This window comes from Anomaloglossus baeobatrachus, chromosome 11 (assembly GCF_048569485.1).
Source record: "Anomaloglossus baeobatrachus isolate aAnoBae1 chromosome 11, aAnoBae1.hap1, whole genome shotgun sequence".
Classification (NCBI taxonomy): Eukaryota; Metazoa; Chordata; class Amphibia; order Anura; family Aromobatidae; genus Anomaloglossus; species Anomaloglossus baeobatrachus.
Genome location: NC_134363.1, coordinates 20,031,032 through 20,058,943, shown reverse-complemented (window position 1 = coordinate 20,058,943; position 27,912 = coordinate 20,031,032). Strand labels below are relative to the sequence as shown.

Here is a 27,912-nt window from a genome sequence, read left to right as displayed (position 1 = left end):
AGGCCCTCATGCACGTCTCTATCCAGGGACAACGTGGAGCCTCCCAATTTTTGGCTGCCCTGCCAAAGGGCTATACTATAATACACCCACTTCCTGACAATGGACACTTAATGTTTTGAGGCCCTCATGCACGTCTCTATCCAGGGACAACGTGGAGCCTCCCAATTTTTGGCTGCCCTGCCAAAGGGCTATACTATAATACACCCACTTCCTGACAATGGACACTTAATGTTTTGAGGCCCTCATGCACGTCTCTATCCAGGGACAACGTGGAGCCTCCCAATTTTTGGCTGCCCTGCCAAAGGGCTATACTATAATACACCCACTTCCTGACAATGGACACTTAATGTTTTGAGGCCCTCATGCACGTCTCTATCCAGGGACAACGTGGAGCCTCCCAATTTTTGGCTGCCCTGCTAAAGGGCTATACTATAATACACCCACTTCCTGACAATGGACACTTAATGTTTTGAGGCCCTCATGCACGTCTCTATCCAGGGACAACGTGGAGCCTCCCAATTTTTGGCTGCCCTGCCAAAGGGCTATACTATAATACACCCACTTCCTGACAATGGACACTTAAAGTTTTGAGGCCCTCATGCACGTCTCTATCCAGGGACAACGTGGAGCCTCCCAATTTTTGGCTGCCCTGCCTAAGGGCTATACTATAATACACCCACTTCCTGACAATGGACACTTAATGTTTTGAGGCCTTCATGCACGTCTCTATCCAGGGACAACGTGGAGCCTCCCAATTTTTGGCTGCCCTGCCAAAGGGCTATACTATAATACACCCACTTCCTGACAATGGACACTTAAAGTTTTGAGGCCCTCATGCACGTCTCTATCCAGAGACAACGTGGAGCCTCCCAATTTTTGGCTGCCCTGCCTAAGGGCTATACTATAATACACCCACTTCCTGACAATGGACACTTAATGTTTTGAGGCCCTCATGCACGTCTCTATCCAGGGACAACGTGGAGCCTCCCAATTTTTGGCTGCCCTGCCAAAGGGCTATACTATAATACACCCACTTCCTGACAATGGACACTTAATGTTTTGAGGCCCTCATGCACGTCTCTATCCAGGGACAACGTGGAGCCTCCCAATTTTTGGCTGCCCTGCCTAAGGGCTATACTATAATACACCCACTTCCTGACAATGGACACTTAATGTTTTGAGGCCCTCATGCATGTCTCTATCCAGGGACAACGTGGAGCCTCCCAATTTTTGGCTGCCCTGGCAAAGGGCTATACTATAATACACCCACTTCCTGACAATGGACACTTAATGTTTTGAGGCCCTCATGCACGTCTCTATCCAGGGACAACGTGGAGCCTCCCAATTTTTGGCTGCCCTGCCTAAGGGCTATACTACAATAGACCCACTTCCTTACAATGGGCACTTCAGGTTTACAGGCCATCATGCACGTCTCTATCCAGGGACAATGTGGAGCCTCCCAATTTTTGGCTGCCCTGCCTAAGGGCTTTACTACAATAGACCCACTTCCTTACAATGGGCACTTCAGGTTTACAGGCCATCATGCACGTCTGTATGCAGGGGCATTGGTGAACCTCAAAATTTTGGACTGCCCTGGCAAAGGAAAATACTACAAAGACTCACTTCCTCAAAATGGCCACATTAGACTCAGAGGCCTTTATGTACGTCTCTTCTCATGGACATCGGAGTGCCACACAATGTTTTACGTAAAATCTTTCATGTATTGATCTCAAAAAGTAACATACATTAGCTCTATCTCACTATTGGGTATGTGCCCTTAACATTTCCGCCATGAAAATTCATTTTGGTGTCATTTTGGAAGGTTTTCTGGTGAGTCCGTAAAAATGGCGTAAAACGCGGACAAAATTGTTCACAGCTGTGACTTTTGAGTGATAAATGCTTCAAGGGGTCTTCCCCATGCTGTTGCCATGTCATTTGAGCACTCTTCTGAGACTTTTGTGACATTTTTAGGGTTTCTACATGCTGCCGGGGGTCATTTCACAAAAATACTCGGGTCTCCCATAGGATAACATTGGGCTCGGTGCTCGGGCCGAGTACACGAGTATCTTGGGATGCTCGGCCCGAGCCTCGAGCACCCGAGCTTTTTAGTACTCGCTCATCACTAATTATTATGTTACATGTCAGAAAGGGGTTAAAAATAAAGAAATAGTTATATAAATAAATAATGGTAATTGTATAATTTCCTGAGAATGAGAGGTCAGACAAATGGACCATTGTAGAAAGTTTCACCACAATTACAAGAACTTGTCAAGTTTGAGCTTTGAGTATATTTGCTAATTTGTCCAGAGATACGTGGTCATGTAACAACAGACTAATCTGCATTTATGGGGGATACGCTGCTGAGTTCTATATACCGGATCTCAACTGGAAAGTATCATCAGCAGCCATTATCATTGGGGTACACAGGTGATAATAATCCCCTCATAGAGCAGAATATATGTATAACAGGTAAATACATACATAGAGCAGATGTAGAAAGAGGTTTTTTGCCCAGCTCACCTGTGTGATGGAAGCCAGTAATCCTGGGCTGTGCACGGAGAAGAGGTTTGGAGAGCCAGTCCATGTGCATTGAAATTGGTTGAAGGGTTTCACCAGCACAAAACTCCAGGCATTTTGTTCTTAAAATAAAAATTCCTTTATTTTCATATCATTAAAAAGTCCATGCTATGGTGGTCAAGCCCATGTCAGAGAGGACGCGTTTCGAACATCCAGTTCTTATTCAGTCTCTGACTGACTGAATAAGAACTGGATGTTCGAAACGCGTCCTCTCTGACATGGGCTTGACCACCATAGCATGGACTTTTTAATGATATGAAAATAAAGGAATTTTTATTTTAAGAACAAAATGCCTGGAGTTTTGTGCTGGTGAAACCCTTCAACCAATTTCAATACATAGAGCAGAGTATTTGTGTAACGGAATGTTCCGGTAAATACATACAAATAGAACGTTCTAATGACAGTAACACATTATTGTGTTTTCCATCTTCTCGTTGTCTATGATCAGATTTCCAGATAATCCTAATCCAGAATGGACCCTATGAAGCAGATTTATCTTCTCCTCTTCTGTCAGGGTAAATATTCTCACAATTACAGAATAATCTGATATAATGGGATTCTGTGACCCCGGCCTCATGTTCTGCTCATTGTCTCCAGGCTTCTATCTGGGTTCTCTATGTCAACGATGGATGTTACCTCGTAGAATTGTGGCTCTTATCGGTTCCTGTGTGGAGATTCCTTGTACATATGATCCTGCCAGGAGATCAGGAGCGTCCAGCACCGTCTGGTACTGGGAAACTGAGGGTCCTGATCTAGAGATCCTAAACACCAAGGACTCATCTAGAGTAATGGAAGAATACAAAGATCGGACCTCACTGGTACCGGGAGATAACAGCTGCACCCTGCGCATAGACCCTGTGAGAAGAGGAGATGGGGGCTATTATTATCCAGGGATCGCAAAAGACAGAAGAATACATACAGCTAACAAACATGCTGCATTTGTTATTCTCTCTGTCACAGGTAAATATAGAAAATAAGCAATATTCCAGGAACCAGTAGAAATCTTCTTACTTATCTTGTATCATTATATTCATTATTATTACATTTATTCCTAGGAAATATAATATATATAATGAGTTTTCCAGTGTGTGTTGTGTTATATATTCATGTATGGGATGGATGGGAGGAAATATGTCATAAATGTATATTGGCTGGACATAGAGGACTATATAGAGAAAAGATAGATGTAGGGTCAGTCCGGGCATTGGCAGAGGCCTGGGGTTATAGTCATGCACCCGTCCGATGCACTTCATGAACAAGGCTTGGCGTGTGTGATGGAGCCGGTGTGGCTTGGTTACTTGAGGGTTGCCGGGACAGTTTACAGGCTGTTGGTCTCCATTCAGAAAAAATACAGATAAACTCAGGGCTGCTGTAAAACACTTTCATTTACTGTAAAACCAACAGTCTTCTTCTGTGGAGAGGTACACATTCTTGACAGGCATATTAACACAATGTAACACTACTCTTCCCATACCGGCTATGCACAGAGTCCAAACAGCTCTTTGAAGTATACAAATTCTCCACTCTTGGTCTATGGCAGTGTTTCTCAACTCCAGTCCTCAAGATCCACCAACAGATCATGTTTTCAGGTTTTCCCCAATCAGGTTTTCATGATTTCCTTAATGTTGCACAGGTGATGGAATTATTCCCTAACATTGAAAAAAACCTTAAAACATGATCTGTTGGTGGGTCTTGATGACTGGAGTTGAGAAACACTGGTCTAAGGCAAGTGGCTTCTCCTGGAGATAAGCTACCCTGGGTTTGCATACGAAGAGCTAGCAATAGCGGTGGCCCTTTGGCTCTTATCGTCTGCCGCACTACTTCAGTCTGCCTGCTGACCACGGAGGCACTGCTGATATATCACCCTGAAACCGCTCTGTAAAAACCTGCTGTAGGTCACCGGCTTCTATCTTCCTCCTGCCCAATCTTCCACCTGTTTTTCATCCACCACACCACTCTGTATTTTCTACGACTTGCTTGTCTTCATCTCTATCACATACTAACTACACCCAGGAAATCCTCCAAAGAGGCTTTATCCAAGGCAACTAAATGTTTAAAAAAAGAAGGCAGGACTCAAACATCGAAAAAATTGAAAAAATTGTGAACTTCATTAGCCCATGTGACAGCATTTAGTGATGGTCGAACCCACAAATATCCAGAATTGGTGCATCCAACTGGATTTAAAAAAACCCCAAACAAACAATTAATTCTGGATATCTGCCTGGATTTTGATTCCCATATAAGTGTATGGGAACCAGAATCAAGTACTTTAAAGGGAACCTGTCAGGTGCAATTTGCACCCAGAACCTCGAGCAGTTCTGTGTGTATATTGCTAATCCCTGCCTAACTGTCCCTGTATCTAGTAGCATGGATAAAGAGATCTATATGTTGCAGATGGGGGCCAGACCACTGCCAGGGGGTGCTCGGATCCAGGTTCATCGCTGTGGCTCAAGTGACATCCGGACTCGGGCTTGTGCAGCCGTCTGTCCTCACAACCGTATAAAGGGTGTACTTACAGGGAAAAAGTCTGTCAGTGACGCCACTCGTGGGTTGCGGATATGGCTGAGGACACCGCCGCTGCCTTGGTATGGGAGGCCCGGGGCTGATGGAGTGGGGCAGCAAGGTGGAATCCCCTCCACGGGTAGGGGAGGTGTAGTCCCGGGGCTCGGAGGATGGTGTTTGTTAGCAGGGAGCATTTGTGAAGAATGGACCGGATGATACCGGTGTACTCACTGTGGTAATGAATCACACAAAGTCCATGTGGTAGACCAAGGCCGGATTCTGGGTGCCTCTGGAGAGGTGTGCTTGGTCCCGCACATGGGCTGACAGGGCAGGGTCCCTTGCTCCTGCACTTGTGTTTTTTTGTGTGTTAACTTAACCCACCTAAAATGGGAGAAATCCGCTCCCTGTACTTTGCATACGGTGGGAGCCGTTGCCTGCAAAATCTGACCCTTGGGATCTTTGTGGGTTCTGGGCTTCCATTTCGCTCTCTGGGCTACTGGTGGGACAAAATCTCAAACCTTGTCCCCTGCTGACTGATCGACAAGGCATGTGAAGCGGTCGTCGCCCTGGGGTCCAGGCACCTCGACTGTGCACGGCCTCCAGACCGAATCCCCGCTGTCAGCACCGGCGGGCTACAACCCTGCACCAGTCCGCTTTAGGTCTCCCGCGATTGGCTCTCCGTCGCCTGTGGCCCTGCTCTGCCGTCTGCCACCTAGTCCGTTCAGGTTGTCCGGTGACCCAGGGGCTCCGACCCCTGACTACCACTCCACTTCAACTCCCTGACTGCACACTTTGCTCTCTTCCACTCGACTCTCCACTCCTCTAATTGACTCTCTGGTTCCCTCCCCTGACACCTCAGGACCCCTAGGTGTGCGTTCCCATCCATTTGGTCCTGCCCACTGGTGTGTCCCGATTGTCCCGAAGGGGTGACTAGGCTTTTGTGGCTCGTGTTGCCTGTGTGTGGTGTGTTGGTGGAATCCCAAGGAGAAGGTGATTCCTGCACCCTGGAGGGGTACAGTCATCTGTGACTAACTGGTTTTTCCAGGGCGTCACATATAGAAAAAGTATTTCTAAAAATCTTTTATGATATTCTAATGAGCACAGAAACTAGTCCCAAGAATGTTAGTTCCTGCGCTCATTCCGCCTTCTTAGCATGTTAGCATGCCCACAGGGGTGCACTAACATACTATTCAATGCAGCATCACCAGCAGTACTTCCGGTCATGCGCAATATGAAGCCGGGAATACACATTCTGGCTTTACAAAAGTCTAATGCGCACCGGAATCACCAGGACTTCAGTTCAGCGGGGACAGTGAACACAGGTATGTGTGTCACCGCTGATGATGCTGCATTGAAAGCATGTTAGCATACCCCTTGAGAAAGATGGCGAAACGTGCGTTGGGAGTATCCCTGGGGTCCCTGGTATGTACTTTAGTTCACATGCTGGCAAATAATTATGACCATGAGCTGATACACTATATGGTGTTAATAATTGATTAGCCATAGACCTGTTACAGTAACAATCCTTAAAACACTGCATGGTCCTATCACCATTGCCATAGCTGGTACATAGGAGGAACATACAGTTAGGTCCAGAAATATTTGGACAGTGACACAATTTTCGCGAGTTGGGCTCTGCATGCCACCACATTGGATTTGAAATGAAACCTCTAAACAGAATTCAAGTGCAGATTGTAACGTTTAATTTGAAGGTTTGAACAAAAATATCTGATAGAAATTGTAGGAATTGTCACATTTCTTTACAAACACTCCACATTTTAGGAGGTCAAAAGTAATTGGACAAATAAACCAAACCCAAACAAAATATTTTTATTTTCAATATTTTGTTGCGAATTCTTTGGAAGCAATCACTGCCTTAAGTCTGGAACCCATGGACATCACCAAACGCTGGGTTTCCTCCTTCTTAATGCTTTGCCAGGCCTTTACAGCCGCAGCCTTCAGGTCTTGCTTGTTTGTGGGTCTTTCCGTCTTAAGTCTGGATTTGAGCAAGTGAAATGCATGCTCAATTGGGTTAAGATCTGGTGATTGACTTGGCCATTGCAGAATGTTCCACTTTTTTGCACTCATGAACTCCTGGGTAGCTTTGGCTGTATGCTTGGGGTCATTGTCCATCTGTACTATGAAGCGCCGTCCGATCAACTTTGCGGCATTTGGCTGAATCTGGGCTGAAAGTATATCCCGGTACACTTCAGAATTCATCCGGCTACTCTTGTCTGCTGTTATGTCATCAATAAACACAAGTGACCCAGTGCCATTGAAAGCCATGCATGCCCATGCCATCACGTTGCCTCCACCATGTTTTACAGAGGATGTGGTGTGCCTTGGACCATGTGCCGTTCCCTTTCTTCTCCAAACTTTTTTCTTCCCATCATTCTGGTACAGGTTGATCTTTGTCTCATCTGTCCATAGAATACTTTTCCAGAACTGAGCTGGCTTCATGAGGTGTTTTTCAGCAAATGTAACTCTGGCCTGTCTATTTTTGGAATTGATGAATGGTTTGCATCTAGATGTGAACCCTTTGTATTTACTTTCATGGAGTCTTCTCTTTACAGTTGACTTAGAGACAGATACACCTACTTCACTGAGAGTGTTCTGGACTTCAGTTGATGTTGTGAATGGGTTCTTCTTCACCAAAGAAAGTATGCGGCGATCATCCACCACTGTTGTCATCCGTGGACGCCCAGGCCTTTTTGAGTTCCCAAGCTCACCAGTCAATTTCTTTTTTCTCAGAATGTACCCGACTGTTGATTTTGCTACTCCAAGCATGTCTGCTATCTCTCTGATGGATGTTTTCTTTTTTTTCAGCCTCAGGATGTTCTGCTTCACCTCAATTGAGAGTTCCTTAGACCGCATGTTGTCTGGTCACAGCAACAGCTTCCAAATGCAAAACCACACGCCTGTAATCAACCCCAGACATTTTAACTACTTCATTGATTACAGGTTAACAAGGGAGACACCTTCAGAGTTAATTGCAGCCCTTAGAGTCCCTTGTCCAATTTCTTTTGGTCCCTTGAAAAAGAGGAGGCTATGCATTACAGAGCTATGATTCCTAAACCCTTTCTCCGATTTGGATGTGAAAACTCTCATATTGCAGCTGGGAGTGTGCACTTTCAGCCCATATTATATATATAATTGTATTTCTGAACATGTTTTTGTAAACAGCTAAAATAACAAAACTTGTGTCACTGTCCAAATATTTCTGGACCTAACTGTACCTCTTATTCAATGTAAGCACTGGAGCACTTTATTTACAGTCATATGAAAAAGTTTGGGCACCCCTATTAATGTTAACCTTTTTTCTTTATAACAATTTGGGTTTTTGCTATTTCAGTTTCATATATCTAATAACTGATGGACTGAGTAATATTTCTAGATTGGAATGAGGTTTATTGAACTAACAGAAAATGTGCAATCCGCATTTAAACTAAATTTGACCGGTGCATAAGTATGGGCAGTCTTATCAATTTCTTGATTTGAACACTCCTAACTCCTTTTTACTGACTTACTAAAGCACTAAATTGGTTTTGTAACCTCATTTAGCTTTGAACTTCATAGGCAGGTGTATCCAATCATGAGAAAAGGTATTTAAGGTGGCCACTTGCAAGTTGTTCTCCTATTTGAATGTCCTATGAAGTGTGGCATCATGGGCTCCTCAAAACAACTCTCAAATGATCTGAAAACAAAGATTATTCAACATAGTTATTCAGGGGAAGGTACAAAAAGTTGTTTTAGAGATTTAAACTGTCAGTTTCCACTGTGAGGAACATAGTAAGGAAATGGAAGAACACAGGTACAGTTCTTGTTAAGCCCAGAAGTGGCAGGCCAAGAAAAATATCATAAAGGCAGAGAAGAAGAATGGTGAGAACAGTCAAGGACAATCCACAGACCACCTCCAAAGACCTGCAGCATCATCTTGCTGCAGATTGTGTCAATGTGCTCGGTCAACAATACAGCGCACGTTGCACAAGGAGAAGCTGTATGAGAGAGTGATGCGAAAGAAGCCGTTTCTGCAAGCACGCCACAAACAGAGTCTCCTGAGGTATGCAAAAGCACATTTGGACAAGCCAGTTACATTTTGGAAGAAGGTCCTGTGGATTGATGAAACAAAGATTGAGTTGTTTGGTCATACATAAAGCCAATATGCATGGAGGCAAAAAAACACGGCATTCCAAGAAAAGCACTTGCTACCCACAGTAAAATTTGGTGGAGCTTTGGTTTGGGGCTGTGTGGCCAATGCCGGCACCGGGAATCTTGTTAAAGTTGAGGGTCGCGTGGATTCAACTCAGTATCAGCAGATTCTTGACAATAATGTGCAAGAATCAGTGACATAGTTGAAGTTACGCAGGGGATGGATATTTCAGCAAGACAATGATCCAAAACACCGCTCCAAATCTACTCAGGCATTCATGCAGAGGAACAATTACAATGTTCTGGAATGGCCATCCCAGTCCCCAGACCTGAATTTCATTGAAAATCTGTGGGATGATTTGAAGCGTGCTGTCCATGCTCGGCGACCATCAAACTTAACTGAACTGGAATGGTTTTGTAAACAGGAATGGCCAAATATACCTTCATCCAGGATCCAGGAACTCATTAAAAGCTACAGGAAGCGACTAGAGGCTGTGATTTTTGCAAAAGGAGCATCTACAAAATGTTAATGTCACTTTTATGTTGAGGTGTCTATACTTTTGCACCGGTCAAATTTAGTTTAAATGCGGATTGCACATTTTCTAATACAATAAACCTCATTCCAATCCAGAAATATTACTCAGTCCATCAGTTATTAGATATTTGAGACTGAAATAGCAAAAACCCAAATTGTTATAAAGAAAAAAGGTTAACATTAATAGGGGTGCCCAAACGTTTTCATATGACTGTATCTTCTGTTATACTGAATCATTACATCTTGATATAATATAATATACATTCACCTATAAAGGCTCTATATGTCTGTCTTTTTCTGGACATAGCCTGTTTTTGCCTCTAAATCAACATAAGCATTGGAGCATTATATTTGAATTCTATTATATTGAATCATTGTACATTACTTTATTTATAGAGGTCTTTTATATATGTCTCATTCTGAACATAACCAGTTCTAACATCAATATCATTGATATACCATTGGTACACTAAGGGATTTTTTTCCCCTGTAAAAACTCTTCATATTAATCCTTTTAAACAATGTTTATTATAACTATTTTTGATGTAATAAAATTATAGATTTTTCAAATATATTTCTCGTGCATTAATCTGTAGGTATAGTATATGGGTCATACATGCACTAGGATGTAATATCAAGTTTATTATGTAAAGAGAAAAAGACCGGGGCACCACTCCACACTATACGCAAATGTCAAATCCATACGGCCATATGAATCAGAACAGCTCTGGGGTGCACATGAAAAAAGAGGATGCAAAATCCAATTGTAAAGAGAATGGCACTCACCAGATTTTTGCTGTATAAAATCATGTTTATTCGGGTTTGGAGGTTACATGTGCAGGTCAGGTAGGTGGGGAGGGAGAGCTATACATGTCCGACGACAGCCGTTTCGCACTTGCAGAGTGCTTCAGCTGGTCTGGATGAACATGACATCATGTCCGTTTTTAACCACATAAACCATGTGGCTGATGTCAGACAATTAAAGTGAGTTAAAAACATTACATATCAATATATCTTAGGAATGCAGCAGTAGAATAATACAAATATACCTTTCTGTAATAGAAAGATTACAGAGAAATTATCCTAGGAACAAACTCAAGTCATTCTTATCGTTTAGACCTAATGGGCCTGTGGCCTGGGTATTAGCACCATAGTAGATATGCTGAGGGGTCTGGGTGAGGATGACCTTCTTATAAATTTTGTGGAGCAAGCTCTGACATTTGTTTTGAAAAACAATACCTTTAAATTTGGCCACAGCTGGTTCCTACAAAACAGCGGGGTGACCATGGGGACCCCAGTGGCTTGCACCTTTGCAAACCTTTTTCTTGCACATTTGGAAGACAATTTGATTTATAGTCCCAATAATCCTTATATAAAATATATAAGGAAATATTTACGTTTTGTCGACGACGTGTTGATTGTCTGGGACGGGGACAGAGAGCAATTTGAGTCCTTTGTGACATATTTAAATTTGCATAATAATTACAACATGTTGTTCACATATCTGTTTGGGGGTCAGACTATAGAGTTCTTGGATGTGAAATTAACTGCCCAGGATGGGAAGATTATACGGGAACTCTATAGAAAACCCACCACAGTGAACATGTTATTACATTATGAAAGTGCTCACCCAGGACACGTATTGCAATCTGTCCCTTTTGGACAATTTCTAAGACTGAGTAGGATTACTAACAGTCCAGATAGATTAAATGCCCAGACCCTTGATCTGAGACACAGGTTCCTAGAAAGAGGTTGTCCCCTCAATCTTATTAATCAGATGCAAAAAGAAGCAGAAATTAAACTTCTTCTTGATAATCAAGAAAGTAGAAAATAGTGCAATACAAGTGCCAAAAAACAATTGAATCGCTTTGTTTTCAATTTTAAGTATGGCCCTATGGACCGAATGATAAAAACAATTATAAATAAAAACTGGCACATTATTGAAGGAGTCCAGGAATTAAAAGAAATGGCGCTTAATAAGCCTTTATTGACATATAGGCGCTGTAAAAATATCGGTGACATATTGGTCAAAAAGCGTTATATGCCCCCTAAATCGTGGTTGCACCATGTTGGCCCTGTAGGTAATTTCAGATGCGGCAATTGCTCGTTCTGTGCCTTTCATAGAATGGGCAGAGCTTTGGATATTGGAGGCCATTCACACAGGGTGAGACATCTGATTACCTGCAGGACGAAAATGGTAGCATACGTCATATACTGTCCATGCCATTATTTTTATATTGGCAAAACTATACGGCAGTTATTCATCAGGTTCAGGGAACACAGGAATTCCATTGCGAGTGGAGTGGGGTCTATGCGTTTAATTAACCATATAAAAAATTATCATGATGCTGACTGTAATGTTCTGACCTTTGCAGGGATAGACTTGGTTGAACCTGCGGCTAGAGGGGGCGACACCCATAAGTCTCTGCTTAGAAGAGAAGCAGAATATATAATGAAATTCAATGCCACAGGCCCATTAGGTCTAAACGATAAGAATGACTTGAGTGTGTTCCTAGGATAATTTCTCTGTAATCTTTCTATTACAGAAAGGTATATTTGTATTATTCTACTGCTGCATTCCTAAGATATGTTGATATGTAATGTTTTTAACTCACTTTAATTGTCTGACATCAGCCACATGGTTTATGTGGTTAAAAACGGACATGATGTCATGTTCATCCAGACCAGCTGAAGCACTCTGCAAGTGCGAAACGGCCGTCGTCGGATGTGTATAGCTCTCCCTCCCCACCTACCTGACCTGCACATGTGACCTCCAAACCCGAATAAACACGATTTTATACAGCAAAAATCTGATGAGTGCCATTCTCTTTACAATTGAATATCAAGTTTATTGTTATTCTATGGAATGTTACGGGATTAAAACAGCTGATTGATGGGGGTGCAGATTGTAATTACTCTTCCGATCAAACATTGATGTCTTACCCCAAGTATAGGTCATCAATATCATATGACCAGATATCCCTTTTTAGGTTTTTTTGCCATTCCATTGAACGGATTGTTAAACCTAAAAAATACTTTCACAGAAGCAATTTAAGGTTAATATCTCCTTTATATGTAAGATCATCAATTAAACATTTTCACCGTTTAACAATTTGTAGATCATTTATTTCCCCTTAAAAGAATAGTTGGTCTTGGATACTGAAGGGTCAATAAATGGAAACTATATTACATCTTTTTGGGCACCATACTCTAATAAAAAAAGATATGAACTAAAGTCTACACCTCCGGAGATATTTCTTCCTAAAGTTCTAGGAATTTATGTAGAATTGAATTCTACATGAATTTGACAAAAAAATCTGTTTCCTCTAGAATGTAGACTTTCTCTCTGCGAGTGACCAGCTGGCTACAATTTTGCTACAACATAGTGGATGGGAAAAGGTTAAGGAAAAAGATGCTCACCTTACCACCTTTCCGGGTTCCTCTGCCGCTGGTTCTACCTTGTATAGTCCTTGGCGCCTCTTCATACAGACACAGCGCAGATTGTCAAGCAAAAAAAAGGGTAACTTAGAATTGCCTGGTCTGTGCCGCTCTAAAGTCAGTTTGCCACCTTTAAGGGGTACTTTGCACGCTGCGACATCGCAAGCCGATGCTGCGATGCCGAGCGCGATAGTCCCCGCCCCCGTCGCAGCTGTGATATCCTTGTGATAGCTGCCGTAGCGAACATTATCGCTACGGCAGCTTCACATGGACTCACCTGTCCTGGGACGTCGCTCTGGCCGGTGACCCGCCTCCTTATTAAGGGGGCGGGTCGTACGGCATCACTGCGACGTCACATGGCAGGCGGCCAATAGGTGCGGAAGGGCGGAGATGAGCGGGATGTAAACATCCCGCCCACCTCCTTCCTTCCGCATATCCTACGGAAGCCGCGGTGACGCCGCTAGGAGATGTTCCTCACTCCTGCGGCTTCACACACAGCGAAATGTGCTGCCGCAGGAGCGAGGAACAACATCGGACCGTCGCATCAGCGTAATTATGGATTACGCCGACGCTGCACCGATGATACGATTACGACGCTTTTGCGCTCGTTAACGGTATCATCGAACCTTTACACACTACGATGTCGCATGCGATGCCGGAAGTACGTCATTTTCAATTTGACCCCACCGACATCGCACCTGCGATGTCATAGTGTGCAAAGCCCGCCTAAGTCTACTGCCAGAAAAACTTCTTTCGAATTTGTCAGGAACAACTCTTGAGTAGTCATGAGCAAACCCGTGAATGTCCAGGTTCACCGAAAGGAGCACGGACTAGAAAAAAAACGGGTTTGGCCAGCAAACTTCACCCCAACCGGTTTGACACCATGATTAAAAACATTTTTGCTCGAAATGCGTACACCGGACAGTGTCTATGTTTTAACTTTTGGAAGAATAAAGCAAAGGTTTTAGTATACGATCTGCGGATGCTGGTCTTCTTCTAAACAGTAGAGTTTACCCTACTGATAGATTACCTTTCCGAAGGTTTCAGATAAGTAGGGATGAGTTCACCTGTGCATGTTCTTGTTCGCCGCGTTCAGCCAGACTTTAATTAAAAGTTTGGATTGGTACCCGAACTTGCCCCTGGACACTGAGCCTCATACAAATCAATAGGGATCTAAATTTTGGTGCTGTAAAATGGCTTCAGAATGCTTGTATTAAGGGAAAGGGGGCTGAAATTGAAACAAGATGGGGATATAAGCAGAACAATTTTCCTGCGAACAAATGTGGATAGTGCATAAATTAAATAAAATAATGATGTGCGGTCGCTCCGATTTTTGATAATCAGTCAAGGTAGATCCTAATCTGTCTGTTTTACATTGGCTGGTTATAAAAAATAAAGGTGACTCCTATTTAAAAAAAACAGCATGGGGCCTCCTTATTTTTGATAACTATTCAAGGTAAAGCAGACATTTGTGGGCTGGTATTATCAGACTGGGATGGTCCATGGTTATTTGGCTATACCCAGCCTAAAGATAGCAGCTTGCAGCCACCCCAGTAGTGACACATCCATTGGATACACTAATTCTGGTGCTTTGGTCTGGTCTTATTGATGACTTTGGTGTGGTGGCAATTGAAGTAATATTTTGGGGGTTGATGTCAGCTGTGAATTGAGATCTGGCACCAAGACCAGGAGTTAGTAATGAAGAGGCATCAGACACCCTCATTATTAACCCGGTAAATGTATAGTTAAAAAACACACACACTAGAAAATATTGTTTATTGGAATAAAGACTCCATCACTCTCCCTTATTCACCAATTTATTAACAAAAAAATCCTCAAAGTTCTGATATAATCCAATGGTGTAATATCCCACGACGTTGATCGAATCCTACGGAGCCTTGCTTATGGGAAATTTTGTACCTGTCACTGACTTCGAGTGACCTATGCAGCCTCGTTCTCAGAATGAGTCTCCATAGGAGTTGATGGATGTCACAGGACATTAAACCATTGGATTATGTCGGAACATTGAGGATTTTTAAAAATCAATAATTTTGGGGGTTTGAGGGCATGTGGGGAGTCTTCATTCACCATTACATTACATTGGAGCTTCAATTTTTTTCAATTAATATATTGGTGAATGAGGGAGTGTGGGGGAGGTTTTATTCAAACAAAATAATTTTTCCAGTACATTTTTTTTTAACTCTTTACTGGGTTAGTAATAGGAATGCCTCCATCACAAACACCTGGGCTTGATGACAGCTGTTATTTCACTGCTGACATCAAACTCCAAAATATTACCCTGATTACCACCGCACCAGGGCAATCGAATAAGCCAAAATTGGTGCATCTAATAGATGTGCCATTTCTGGGGTGGCTGCATGCTGCTATAATTAGGCTGGGAAGGGCCAAATAACCATGGCCCTTCCAAGCCTGATAATACGAGCCTGCAGCTTTCTGCTTTACATTGGTCAGTTATCAAAATTAAGAGGATCCCACTCCATTTTTTTGGTGCAAGTGTACAATATGTACAGTTGTGTTCAAAATAATAGCAGTGTGTACAAAAACATGAGTTAAGCCCAAAATCTTTATAATAGTTTGTATTTCCATTCATTGGGAACATTGCAAACTGTTTTCTAAATAAAAACATTCAGAGAAAGTTATAAAACTTTTAACTACTTAACTACAGAAAATATAAAAAATTGAACATTGGGCTGCTCCTATAAATAGCAGTGTCTGCATTTGTCTTTACATACTCAAAATGTGTCCTCTTTTTATTTAGGATTTAGCATTCCTGTGAATTACTACCCTAATATTTAGTTGTATCACCCCAGCTTTTAGAACTGCTTCACATTTATGTTGCATAGAGTCAACCAACTTCTGGCACCTATCAACTCTTAAGGCCCCGTTACACACAACGACGTATTAACGATATATCGCTGGGGCCACGGATTCCGTGATGCACATCCGGCATCGTTAGCGACGTCATTGCATGTGACAGCAAGGAACGGCCGTTAGTGATCAAAAATACTCACCGTATCGTTGATCGTTGACACGTCGTTCATTTTAAAAAAATCGTTGATTGTTGCAGGACGCAGATTGTTCGTCGTTCCCGAGGCAGCACACATCGCTACGTGTGACACCTCGGGAACGACGAACTACAGCTTACCTGTGGTTGCCGGAAATGAGGAAGGAAGGAGGTGGGCGGGATGTTCGGCCCGCTCATTTCCGCCCCTTCGCTTCTATTGGGCGGCCGCTTAGTTACGCCACTGTGACGCCACACGAATTGCCCCCTAAGAAAGGAGGTGGTTCGCCGGAAACAGCAACATCTCTAGGCAGGTAAGTATGTGTGACGGCTCCTAATGATTTTGTGTGCCACGGGCAGCGATTTGCCCGTGACGCACAAATGACGGGGGTGGGTGCGTTCATCAGCGATATTGCTGCGTGTAACACTCCCTTTATTCTTGTCCTAGATGCTTTGACTACACTCCACAATGTATTTTTATTTATTGGCTTTGCCTCAGAAATAGCATTTTTTATGTCACCCCACAAATGTCTATTGGATCATGGTCCAGGGATTGGACTGGCCACTCCACAACCTCAATTTTGCTGGACAGGAACCAAGATTTTGCTCATTTCCTGGTGTGTTTAAGGTCATTGTGTTGTTGAAACACCCATTTCAAGGGCATTTCGTCTTCAGCGTAGGAAAAAAAATTAAAAAAAACTCACCAGAAAAAAAACAACAGCCAACACAGGTGAAAGGGGCAAATGCACTCGCAGGATGCAGCCGACCCCTATAAAAAGGTGGAGGTAACACAGGTGCAGAATACCAATGAGAAAACCATTCACAGCCTACCAACTCATGGAGGGGGTGGTTGCTGGTATTAAACATGCACACGGATGAGGTTTGCATAGGGCGCCAGTCACACAGGGATGTGTAATGCACAGAGTCTGGCTTGCAGCCTATTAATGACGCTCTTCTATTAGATCAGGTGAGCTGTCCAGCACTATATAATTGCATTGACACACAGGACACAATTTTCCACCAGATGTGGCTGGGCCCTTTTGGGGTTTCTTACTAATAACAATCCCTGTTGGCGCACTTTTCCTTATAGAGAAATAACAATCAAGAATGGTGTCTGACCTTAATTTGTTCTTCTACAGATGAAGCAAAGATTCAGCTTTACGTGCCTATCCATCTGATTGAAGGAGAAGCCACCACTCTACGATGTACGGTAGACCACACGTGCCGCTCCAGTCCTCCTTCTCTACAATGGAACAAACCGGGTCAAGTTCAATATCAGTCAGTGAAGATTTCTGAAGGATCCTGGAGAGAAGAATCAAATCTTACTTATATCCCTTCATATGTGGATGATGGGACGCCTGTTCAGTGCATGGCTACATATCCTAATGGACAAAGATTTGATGAATTAGGAACTCTGCGAATCAACAGTGCGTACTATATATGACTAAGTACAATTTATGGTAACCTTTATTGTCCGCTTTTACTCTGCCCGTCTATATATCTCAGTACTTAAAGGGAATCTGTCATCAGTTTTTTGGCCTATAAGCTGCGGCCACCACCAGTGGCATCTTATATACAGCATTCTAACATGCTATATATAAGAGCCCAGGCCGCTGTGTAGAACATAAAAAACACTTTATAATACTGACCTAACGGTCACGTTACGGTGGATTTGGCTCGGATGGGTGTCTCTTGGTTGTACGGTGCCGGCGCCTCCTCTTTCAGACATTTTCATCCTCCTTCTGAAGCCTGTGTGCATGACGCATCCTACGTGATACACACTCTCCGGTACCGTGCAGGCGCACTACATTACTTTGATCTGCCTTGCTCAGGTCAAATCAATGTGCGCCTGCACAGGACCTCAATACCGGCCTATTTGTATGACGTAGGACGCGCCATGCACACAGACTTCAGAAGGAGGAAGACCAAGATAGCCGAAAGAAAAGGTGCCGGTCCCGGAGAACGGCGCCACCCATCTGACTGTTGCGCACCGGAGCGAACGGTTTAGGTGAGTATTACAAAGTGATTTTTATGTTCTACACAGCAGCCTGGGCTCTTATATACAGCATGATAGAATGCTGTGTATAAGAGCCCGATGGTGACAGGTTCCCTTTAAACATCTCAGTGAATGATCTTAGAAAAATAATAAATAAATCAGAAGCCATCCCATAATTTCCAGTTGTGTCACATGATATTAAATAGAGATGAACGATCCTGAGGTTTGGTTTTCAAACCAAACACTAATTTAAAAAACAGAACTCGAGTTCAAGGTTCAAATGCTTTACAAGTGAACTTAACTCACATGAGCATCGCTGTGCTTGGGTATGCTCGGTGCACAGCCCAGTGAAAGTGTTTGAACGGATCGCACTGGGGGTAACAATAGAGTGATCGGATATAAATTTGAAAATGCCCACCCATCCTCCCCCGGAAGGGATCTGCGTATGGCTGGCTGCATGTAGGAGGAAACTGAAACTGCAAATTAATGTTTCCGAACCTTCTCGGGCTAGGTTCGGACACTGGTAAGTTTGGTTCATTTGCTGCCAGTGAACCGAACCTACAAAGGTTCGCTCATCTTTAAGCCAATAGCACCGTATTAATGTGGGTTATCTGGATTGCACAAGGTAGCCTATGAACCCTTAAATATTGTGGAAACAGGTCCCGATTCCCTACCTAATCCACAATCTCTCCCTCCCTGCTGTGAATTTTTTCAGTGCTATCAGCTCTTAAAAGAGCTATTGTATTCTTGTTTCTGGACAGCACAATGGAGGTAGTGTGAAACACACTGCTTTAAACACTGTCCTTGCTCAGAAATCTGTCCCTCTGAAAGCTACACTGACCTACACTGCAGATAGCTCTGAAAAGGGAATTTTGTGTTATTAAGAGGCCTACACTCTCCCTAGCAGCTGCTTGCTCTATCCCTACGCTGATACAATGCAGGCTTCAGATGCAATGTGCGCAAAATGGTGGCGGAAGGTCTTTTATAGACTCTATGACGCCGAATAGCAGCCAATAACAGTAATGCCACAACAAAGATGGCTGTGACATTACTGTGATTGGTTAAGAAGCCCAGCTTGTTTATTGGCTGCAAATCAGGTGCCAAAATAGCTGGGCGGGACATCTGAAAATAGCGAGGCGGATACACTATTTGGTGCTTTACATGCTGCGACATCGGTAACGATATATCATCGGGGTCACGTCGTTAGTGACGCACATCCCGCGCCGTTACCGGCATCGCAGCGTGAAACACCAAGGAGTGTAGATCAACGAGCACAAAAACGTGAAAAATCGTTGCTCGTTAACATGTCGCTCTTTTTCATAATATCGTTGCTGCTGCAGGTACGATGTTTTTCGTCGTTCCTGCGGCAGCACACATCGCTATGTGTGACACCGCAGGAACAAGGAACATCTCTTTACCTGCGTCCACCGGCAATGAAGAAGGAAGGAGGTGGGTGGCATGTTCCGGCCGCTCATCTCCGCCCCTCCTCTGCTATTGGACGGCTGCCGTGTGACGTCGCTGTGACGCTGCACGATTCGCCTCCTTAGAAAGGAGGCGGATCCCCGGCCAGAGCGACGTCGCATGGAAGGTAAGTCCGTGTGACGGGTGTTAGCGATGTTGTATGCCACAGGCAGCGATTTGCCCATGTCGCACAAACGATGGGGGCGGGTACGCTCGCTAGCGATATCGGTACCGATATCGCAGCATGTAAAGTACCCTTATTACTCACAGTATAACGAACATCCCAAGTACCGTACTATTCTGTGAATAGTAACGAATACATTCGCTCATCACTAATAGAAGGTTTTGGTTGAATGTTAGGTGTCTGATATAGTCATCCTCTTTGGTGACTTTGACCCCCCCTAAGATTGAAGCCAACTAAAGCTGGCTTAAATTTGAAAACTTGAGATGCAGAATGGCCTCCTCAGGAGTAATGTCCGTCTGGTGCATAAATTTGATGTCAGACACAAACTGTTTTTAATGACACGTGCACAGCACTTTTCTTATCTTTGGCCTTTTGGCTAAGGTGGCAAATTGTAGGCAGTTTCTGATGGATGGTTCTGTCATTCTTTCACTGAGAATAGCTTCACAATACATATTACTTCATTTTCATCATGTGTCACTTTTTGTACAAATGTCCATCACAAAATTTGTTTTGGTTTTGTGTCCTGTTACAATAGGAGTTACCTTCCTATTGTGATGGCATCCGAATGGGGGAAGGGACGATGTGTGTCTAAGAGGTTCTACTTCCACCTCCATCTTCCATCTTCTCCTTCATGAGGAGATACAATCTAGACTGAGTAGCCAGTTACACAAACACTACTCCTCTTGTTAAGCTTTGATGAGGAGACACCTCCGATCCCTCACTCTTGCTCTAGCCTTTTTGTATGGAGAAATAGGGAAAGGACTATTGGGAATCCTTCTCCTTTGAAGGGGGCTGCAAGATACTTGAGCACTTTTTTGTGGAACTGTACCGCCCCCACACCAGCGGCCGAGCCGCTCCGATCTGGAGCCGCGGTGGCTCGAGGGGTCTCAGGATCCGGGGGGTCCGCGCGGACACTCGATTAAAAAGGGGGGATATGTACAGAGGGGTTTTTGGAAAGTTCGTGACGCCACCTAAGGTGTATGGTAATGTGAGGGACCACCGCTGCCGTTGAGGAACCCGATGACGATGGTGCGGCAACCTGATGTTTAACCCCTCCGTGGGTAGGGGGTTTGTGTCCCGGGGCCCGTTGGTGATAGGATGGTGTTTGGGTGCCGTTAGGGATAGGAACAGGGGTTTCCAATGTACTCACTCAGTCCCGGAATAACTACACCAACAGCTTGTAAACCAGAATTCTGAGCGCCACTGTAGCCTGCAGGGAGCATGACTGTATCCATGCCCTTGGTGTTGCTGTTAGTCTGTGGTCCTGTCCTTGGCACCTTCGACTCTGTTGGACCCGTGGGTATAAAACTCTTTGGGTCCCACTCACCCGTATGGCTAACGGTGTGAGCTTGCTCTCAGGGTTCACGCGTAGGATTTCTTTGGACTGTAGTGGAAAAGTCCTATCCCATCGGTGCGCTAGTACTCTGATTTTGGAGCGGGTTGGGGATGACACTTGAAGTCTTCACCCCCGTCGGGTAAATTACCTGAACGCGTGAAGCTACATTCTGGCCTGGGGTCCACGTACCCCGTCGTGCCCTGGCCCCTGCCCGTTGATAGCTGAAGGCCGCCGTCTGCCCTCCTTGGCAGTTTGTGCCCCTTGACACTGTCCCCTGCGACCGGGGTTCCAGCTCCTACCAGGCCCAGACCAACGTCTGCCACCTAGTACACATGAGCTCTCCTCCGTGGCCTCTCCTCACGAGAGCCACCACTACTCCTCTCCACTCCACTGTCTCAACTCAACTCAACTGTCACTTTCCTCACTTTCCCCTCACCAACCCCCCATGTGGGCAGCCCTATTCCCTTCAGGCCCCCCCAATGGTGTGTCTGGTAGATTAGATTAAAGTGGGCAGTGATCCTAGGATTTTGATTGGCTTAAGCTGTTAGCAACACCAAAGGACCAGGACCCGTAACCGGGTGGATACTGTGCAGAAGGGCAGATTGCACAATGCCCTGTGACGACCTGATAGGCCAGGCGTCACAGAATCATTACCTTTCTTTTGAACTTGGTAAAGAAAATAATCTAGGGCTTTAAAAAAATAAAACTGCTTTCAAAGCTAACTATGAATCAAAAGAAAAGGCTGGTGCATGCATGGAAACAGAAAATGTAGTCGATGTAACCGCTAGACATTTCTAAAAATTAGGATGAATAAGTCATTTGCTACAAACAATGCATTGGTGATGACAGTGATTCAATATATTACATTTTCTTTATCAGGTGCACCAAGAAATGTGACTGTCGCTGTCCTCGGAATAGGTGAAGTGATGGAAGGAACTGATGTGACTTTACAATGTAACAGCATCTCCAAGAGTAAAGTGAAAATTTATGAATGGTACAAAGGGAAGGACAAAGCCAAATTACCAGAAACAGGACGAGAGATCACAGTGAGGAAAGTGACCAGAGACGTGGAGCCATATTCCTGCGCTGCAATAAATGATGGGGGAAGAGGAGAATCAGCCCTGATGGAGATTCCTGTGCTATGTAAGTATACAACCTGGAGCAATAGTGCAGCGTCTTACAGGACCAGTAAAGTGGATGGGATTTATAGGTATCTCGCTCCCACTGTGCTTCTTTTTTACTTAGCGTGTGTCACGGCCCTGACTTGCGGTGCGGCTACTGTGCTGGGACCTTCTGTTGTGTCTTCTTGCGTGTGGCCATCATGTTATTCTTTGCCCTGTGACGGGCCATTCCCTGCACTTGGTTGTTCGCTGACCGTGAGAGGTTCTTACACATGCCACTTCCGAGCAATTGCTCTGCTTTATCTTGTAGTGTTTATGTGCTGAGAGGCGTCGGATGTATTCTTTGGTTAAGTTGCGGTAAGCTCCAGGCTCTGGTTACAGCGATTGATCTTGGTACTCGACCCCGGACTGACCTTTGACTTGTCTCTGCCTGCAACCGCTGACTTTTCCATTCCCGTCTGGCTCCCGACTTCGGCTTCTCCCGTGACTACTCTTTTGCCTGTCCCTTGTGTTTGTACTTACTCTTCTGGTTACCTGAACCACGGCTTGCTTCACTACCTTGCTCCTGTCTGCTCCCTCAATCTGTGCGTGTTCTCTCAGTTCTGACCCCGGCCTGCCTGATTTCCCTCAGTATCTAGAATCCCTGGTGCCACATATAAAAACAGCAGAAAAAAGAGGAAAATATCCTCCAAAAATTAAGTATTACTTACAGCAAGATGGGCTGCAGTGTGTACATCGCCCAGGCCAAAAACTAGTACTCTACCAGGATACAGCTAAACCCCCACTAGAGTGGAAGCATCACAGGTGCAGGAGAAGCGAATCATACACACACCTCCATGGAATGGAGGGGGGAGATTGCTAGATGATAAAACTGCACACTAGTGACTTGCATAGAGTGCTGTTCACACATGCAGATAACACAGTCACAAACCTGCAGCCTATTAAGTGACACCCATACTATTAGATCAGACGGGCTGCCAAGCCATACTCCATCTGTTTATCTTGCATGGACAGACACTCTACAATGCAAGGCCCAACAGAAAGGGGCCTGGCTGTATACTGTCTTGGTCCTTTGCTTCCCATACAGAGCAAGTTTTATAACTGCAGGTGAGGTTACACGTAGGTTAGGGACCCCAAAAAAAGAGATTACCTTGGTGTTTGGTTTTGGGGCTCCTCTGCATTGATCAATACAATGGCTAAACATCTCTCATTCCTATTATTCATAGCAGTTATGCATTTACCATTTTCATGTTTTTCCCTTTTTTCAGATAGTCCATTGTATTTTTCAGTCTAATATTCCCATAGCAGTTCAGCTTTTCATTATTCCCCTATACATTGGGACTTGTGTGCAACTCTTTATCCTATTGTTCAGACCTAATACGGACACACAACTAGAAGTAGCCGTGGGGTGTGCCTACAATGACCTGGTCGCCTTAGCACAGCCGGAGAACTAAATATTTTTACAGAGAGAAATATTAGAAAAGCTAATCTGCCTCTTAGCAGTCCCCAAATATATAGATAGCCCCCCACATGTAAAGTCTACGGTGATATAGGAAAACACAATACATAGCTAGAGAATAGATTCAGCAAAGATGAGGCCCAAACTATCTGCATAGGAAAGGATAGGAAAGAGCACTGACTGCAGCCATAAAAACCCTAGTAAATACCAGCACGCCTGATGTGGAAAAATACTGAACCTATACAGGCTCTCCCCCACTATATCAGTACTGTGGTGTTACTGGGATCCAAGAAAAGCACTGATATAGAGGAGGGACTGAATTTAGTACCAAGCATGACAAAACACAATACATAGCAGAACATGGAGCAAGGTACATAGATACTCTCAGGAGGGAATGATCCAACTTCACCAAGAACTCCATACAGGCAAAATAACAAGAAAGTGAAAACCATAAGCAGAGGTACAAAGACCTACTTAACTGAGAGGCGTTCTGGTAGACAGAGTACAGGGCTGGTTTCAGAATGTCCTTAGCACACAGGAGATACATTGAGCATCGGAAAGGAACAGGAGGAAACTACTCAGTTATATAGGCCCAATCCGAATGCCCAGATTGCCAATCCTCCTCAGCTGTCTGTTTCTCACTCAGCAAGTCAACTGCACTACCAGCACTGACCACAAGAGGGAGCCCCAAACTGGAATCTAATTCAAATGTATCCACAACAGGGCTCCTTATTGACAATGTAAAACCATGATTTTGTGCACACGACATCTATTTAAGACGGATCTACTCTATAACTCACTTGAAAAGTATTAAAGACTATAAGAATGAAGATCTGCACTTGCTGCGCACACCTTCAGTTTTATTTAGCTTCTTTTAACAGCTTCAGGTTTTCAAAGATACTAAGTGGTTAAACCAGGTGACTCAACCATTTTTCATGCTGTTACCACCAGGAAGCTGCTGACTAGCACTTAATACTATTTCAAGTTAAAAAAGATGCCAATGTTTCCCATCCTGTCCTCCGCCTGAAAACCTCAATAGATTCACAGATGTGTAAAGGCCATGGTGAGCACATAGCCTAATCATTAACATACACTTTAGATATAGTAGTTAAGGTGCTCGTACACAGACTACAGTTGGCTGAACCCGGAGATAAACAGGCTCAGCCGACAGTCTGATTGTCAGAGGAGTAATGGCTCAGCAGGTACAATTTCTGTGCATCCTTTTTTCTCTAAGAGGTGAGCCACCGCCAGAAATGTCTAGTAGTGTCTGTCTCATAGAGAACAAAAGATCACTCAACAAAGTGAGTGCTTCTGTGCATGAGAGTCAGTGAGACAGCTGCCAGCCGAATGATGGGACACCTGTTTATAGTGTATGGGAGAGTTAGGGAGATAGCTGCCAGCCAAATGATGGGACACCTGTTTATAGTGTATGGGAGAGTCAGTAAGATAGCTGCCAGCCGAATGATGGGACACCTGTTTATAGTGTATGGGAGAGTCAGGGAGACAGCTGCCAGCCAAATAATGGGACACCTGTGTATAGCGTATGGGAGAGTCAGGGAGACAGCTGCCAGCCAAATGATGGGACACCTGTGTATAGTGTATGAGAGAGTCAGGGAGACAGCTGCCAGCCGAATGATGGGACACCTGTGTATAGTGTATGGGAGAGTTAGGGAGATAGCTGCCAGCCAAATGATGGGACACCTGTTTATAGTGTATGGGAGAGTTAGGGAGATAGCTGCCAGCCAAATGATGGGACACCTGTGTTTAGTGTATGGGAGAGTCAGGGAGACAGCTGCCAGCCAAATGATGGGACACCTGTGTATAGTGTATGAGAGAGTCAGGGAGACAGCTGCCAGCCGAATGATGGGACACCTGTGTATAGTGTATAGGAGAGTCAGGGAGACAGCTGCCAGCCAAATAATGGGACACCTGTGTATAGCATATGGGATAGTCAGGGAGATAGCTGCCAGCCGAATGATGGGACACCTGTGTATAGTGTATGGGAGAGTTAGGGAGATAGCTGCCAGCCAAAGGATGGGACACCTGTTTATAGTGTATAGGAGAGTCAGGGAGACAGCTGCCAGCCAAATGATGGGACACCTGTTTATAGAGTATAGGAGTCAAGGAGACAGCTGCCAGCCGAATGATGGGACATCAATCTATAGTGTATGGGAGAGTCAGTAAGATAGCTGCCAGCTGAATGATGGGACACCTGTTTATAGTGTATGGGACAGTCAGGGAGACAGCTGCCAGTCGAAAGATGGGACATCAATCTATAGTTTATGGGAGAGTCAGTAAGATAGCTGCCAGCTGAATGATGGGACACCTGTTTATAGTGTATGGGACAGTCAGGGAGACAGCTGCCAGCCGAATGATGGGACACCTGTGTATAGCATATGGGATAGTCAGGGAGATGGCTACCAGCCGAATGATGGGACACCTGTGTATAGTGTATGGGAAAGTCAGGGAGATAGCTGTCAGCCGAAAGATGGGAAAGCTGTCTACAGTGTATGGGAGAATCAAGAAGGATGACTGCCAGCTGAATGATGGGACACCTGTTTATAGTGTATGGGAGAGTTAGGGAGATAGCTGCCAGCCTTATGATGGGACACCTGTGTATAGTGTATGGGATAGTCAGGGAGATGGCTACCAGCCGAATGAGGGGACACCTGTGTATAGTGTAAGGGAAAGTCAGGGAGATGGCTGTCAGCCGAAAGATGGGACAGCTGTGTATAGTGTATAGGAGAGTCAGGGAAATAGCTGCCAGCTGAATGATGGGACACCTGTGTATGGGACACCTGTGTATAGTGTTTGGGAGAGTCAGGGAGATAGCTGCCAGCTGAATGATGGGGCACCTGTCTATACTGTATGGGAGAGTCAGGCAGGATGACTGCCAGCTGAATGATGAACTTTTCACATGGAAATAAACAGGGATCACCGCCACACTTGTCACCCATGCCGATAGTCAAAAATATTGATCCAAGTCGTTTAGTGTAAGCACATATACAGGTCTATGCGTTTCAGGGGTCTCCGCCCCCTTCCTCAGGACAGTATATTAAGGACAAGGATAATGTCTAATATTACACTCCCTCTGTCTTATGTATTTTCTTTTCTTCCATCTTCTAATCTTGTTAGGGGTCTCTTCAATCTATGTCTTCTGTATATTAGGAAAGGTCACATTATGTAATCTGTAAAGTAAACTTATGTCCATGTAGTTGGTAAAACAACATCAGCTCTACTCATCATCTCCTACAGGAAGCACTTTGCGAATATTTCTTTATTTGGAAATCAAAAACTTGGTTTTGGATTTATTTGACAAACAGTGGAAGTTGCATCTTCTTTTTTAACAAAATGTAAAATTAATAGTATTTACTGCACATAAAAACCCAAATGTATAATCCTTAATATTGACTGAATTATTTCTTGTCATAGTTGAAATATTAATACATTGTTTAACCATCTACATATTCAGTTTCCAGCAGTTACGGACACATTATCATTCCAACAATTGTGACAATTTGCCTTCTACTGCTTGTCCTGCTTGTTTACACTTGTTGGAGGTAAAGTATATTATTGATCTATATTTATTTAATGCTGCAAATATTGAACTCATTCCTAGTGATGGGAGGTCCTGGCACCTCTGATTGGTTGCAGTCAGATGTGCCCCCACCCTGTGTGGCAGTGTGTCTGACTGATTTCAATCAGAGAAGCTGTGTGTGCATCTCTATTGGTGTAAAAATAAATAAAAAAAAATGATTTAGGGTTCCTTTGTATTATGAAACCCAGCACAGATAAAGCATTCAACTTCAGGCTGCAGCCCCCAGTTGTGTGTTTATCTTTGTTGTGTATCAAAATAAGAGGATCTTCATGAGGCTTTTTTAAAAAAAAATATTTAAATAAATAAGTTTAAGAAAACAGAGTGCTGTCCCCCCCAATTTTGATACCCAGCCATTATAAAGCTGATAGCTTGGGGCTGGTATTCTAAGGCTGGGGAGACCCATGCTTATTGGGCCACTGCCAGCCTAAAAATAGCAGCCTGCAGCTGCCCGGGATTGTCACATCCATTAGATGCGATAATCTTGGAACTTTACCCGGCTCATCCCGATTACTCTGGTGTGGTGGCAGTCAAGGT

General features: G+C 44.1%; 1 protein-coding gene across 1 annotated transcript in view; it reads left to right on the top strand.

The window, feature by feature from the left end:
* Positions 1 to 3,003: 3,003 nt before the first annotated feature.
* LOC142255721 (Schwann cell myelin protein-like) overlaps positions 3,004 to 27,912 on the top strand; it is a 37,221-nt gene continuing 12,312 nt past the window's right edge. The window contains exons 1-5 of the mRNA XM_075327178.1: positions 3,004 to 3,092; positions 3,175 to 3,537; positions 17,363 to 17,650; positions 22,080 to 22,343; positions 27,253 to 27,340. Coding sequence (XP_075183293.1) covers positions 3,050 to 3,092; positions 3,175 to 3,537; positions 17,363 to 17,650; positions 22,080 to 22,343; positions 27,253 to 27,340 — 1,046 coding nt within the window. The 5' untranslated portion in view covers positions 3,004 to 3,049. The remainder of the gene's footprint in view (positions 3,093 to 3,174; positions 3,538 to 17,362; positions 17,651 to 22,079; positions 22,344 to 27,252; positions 27,341 to 27,912) is intronic.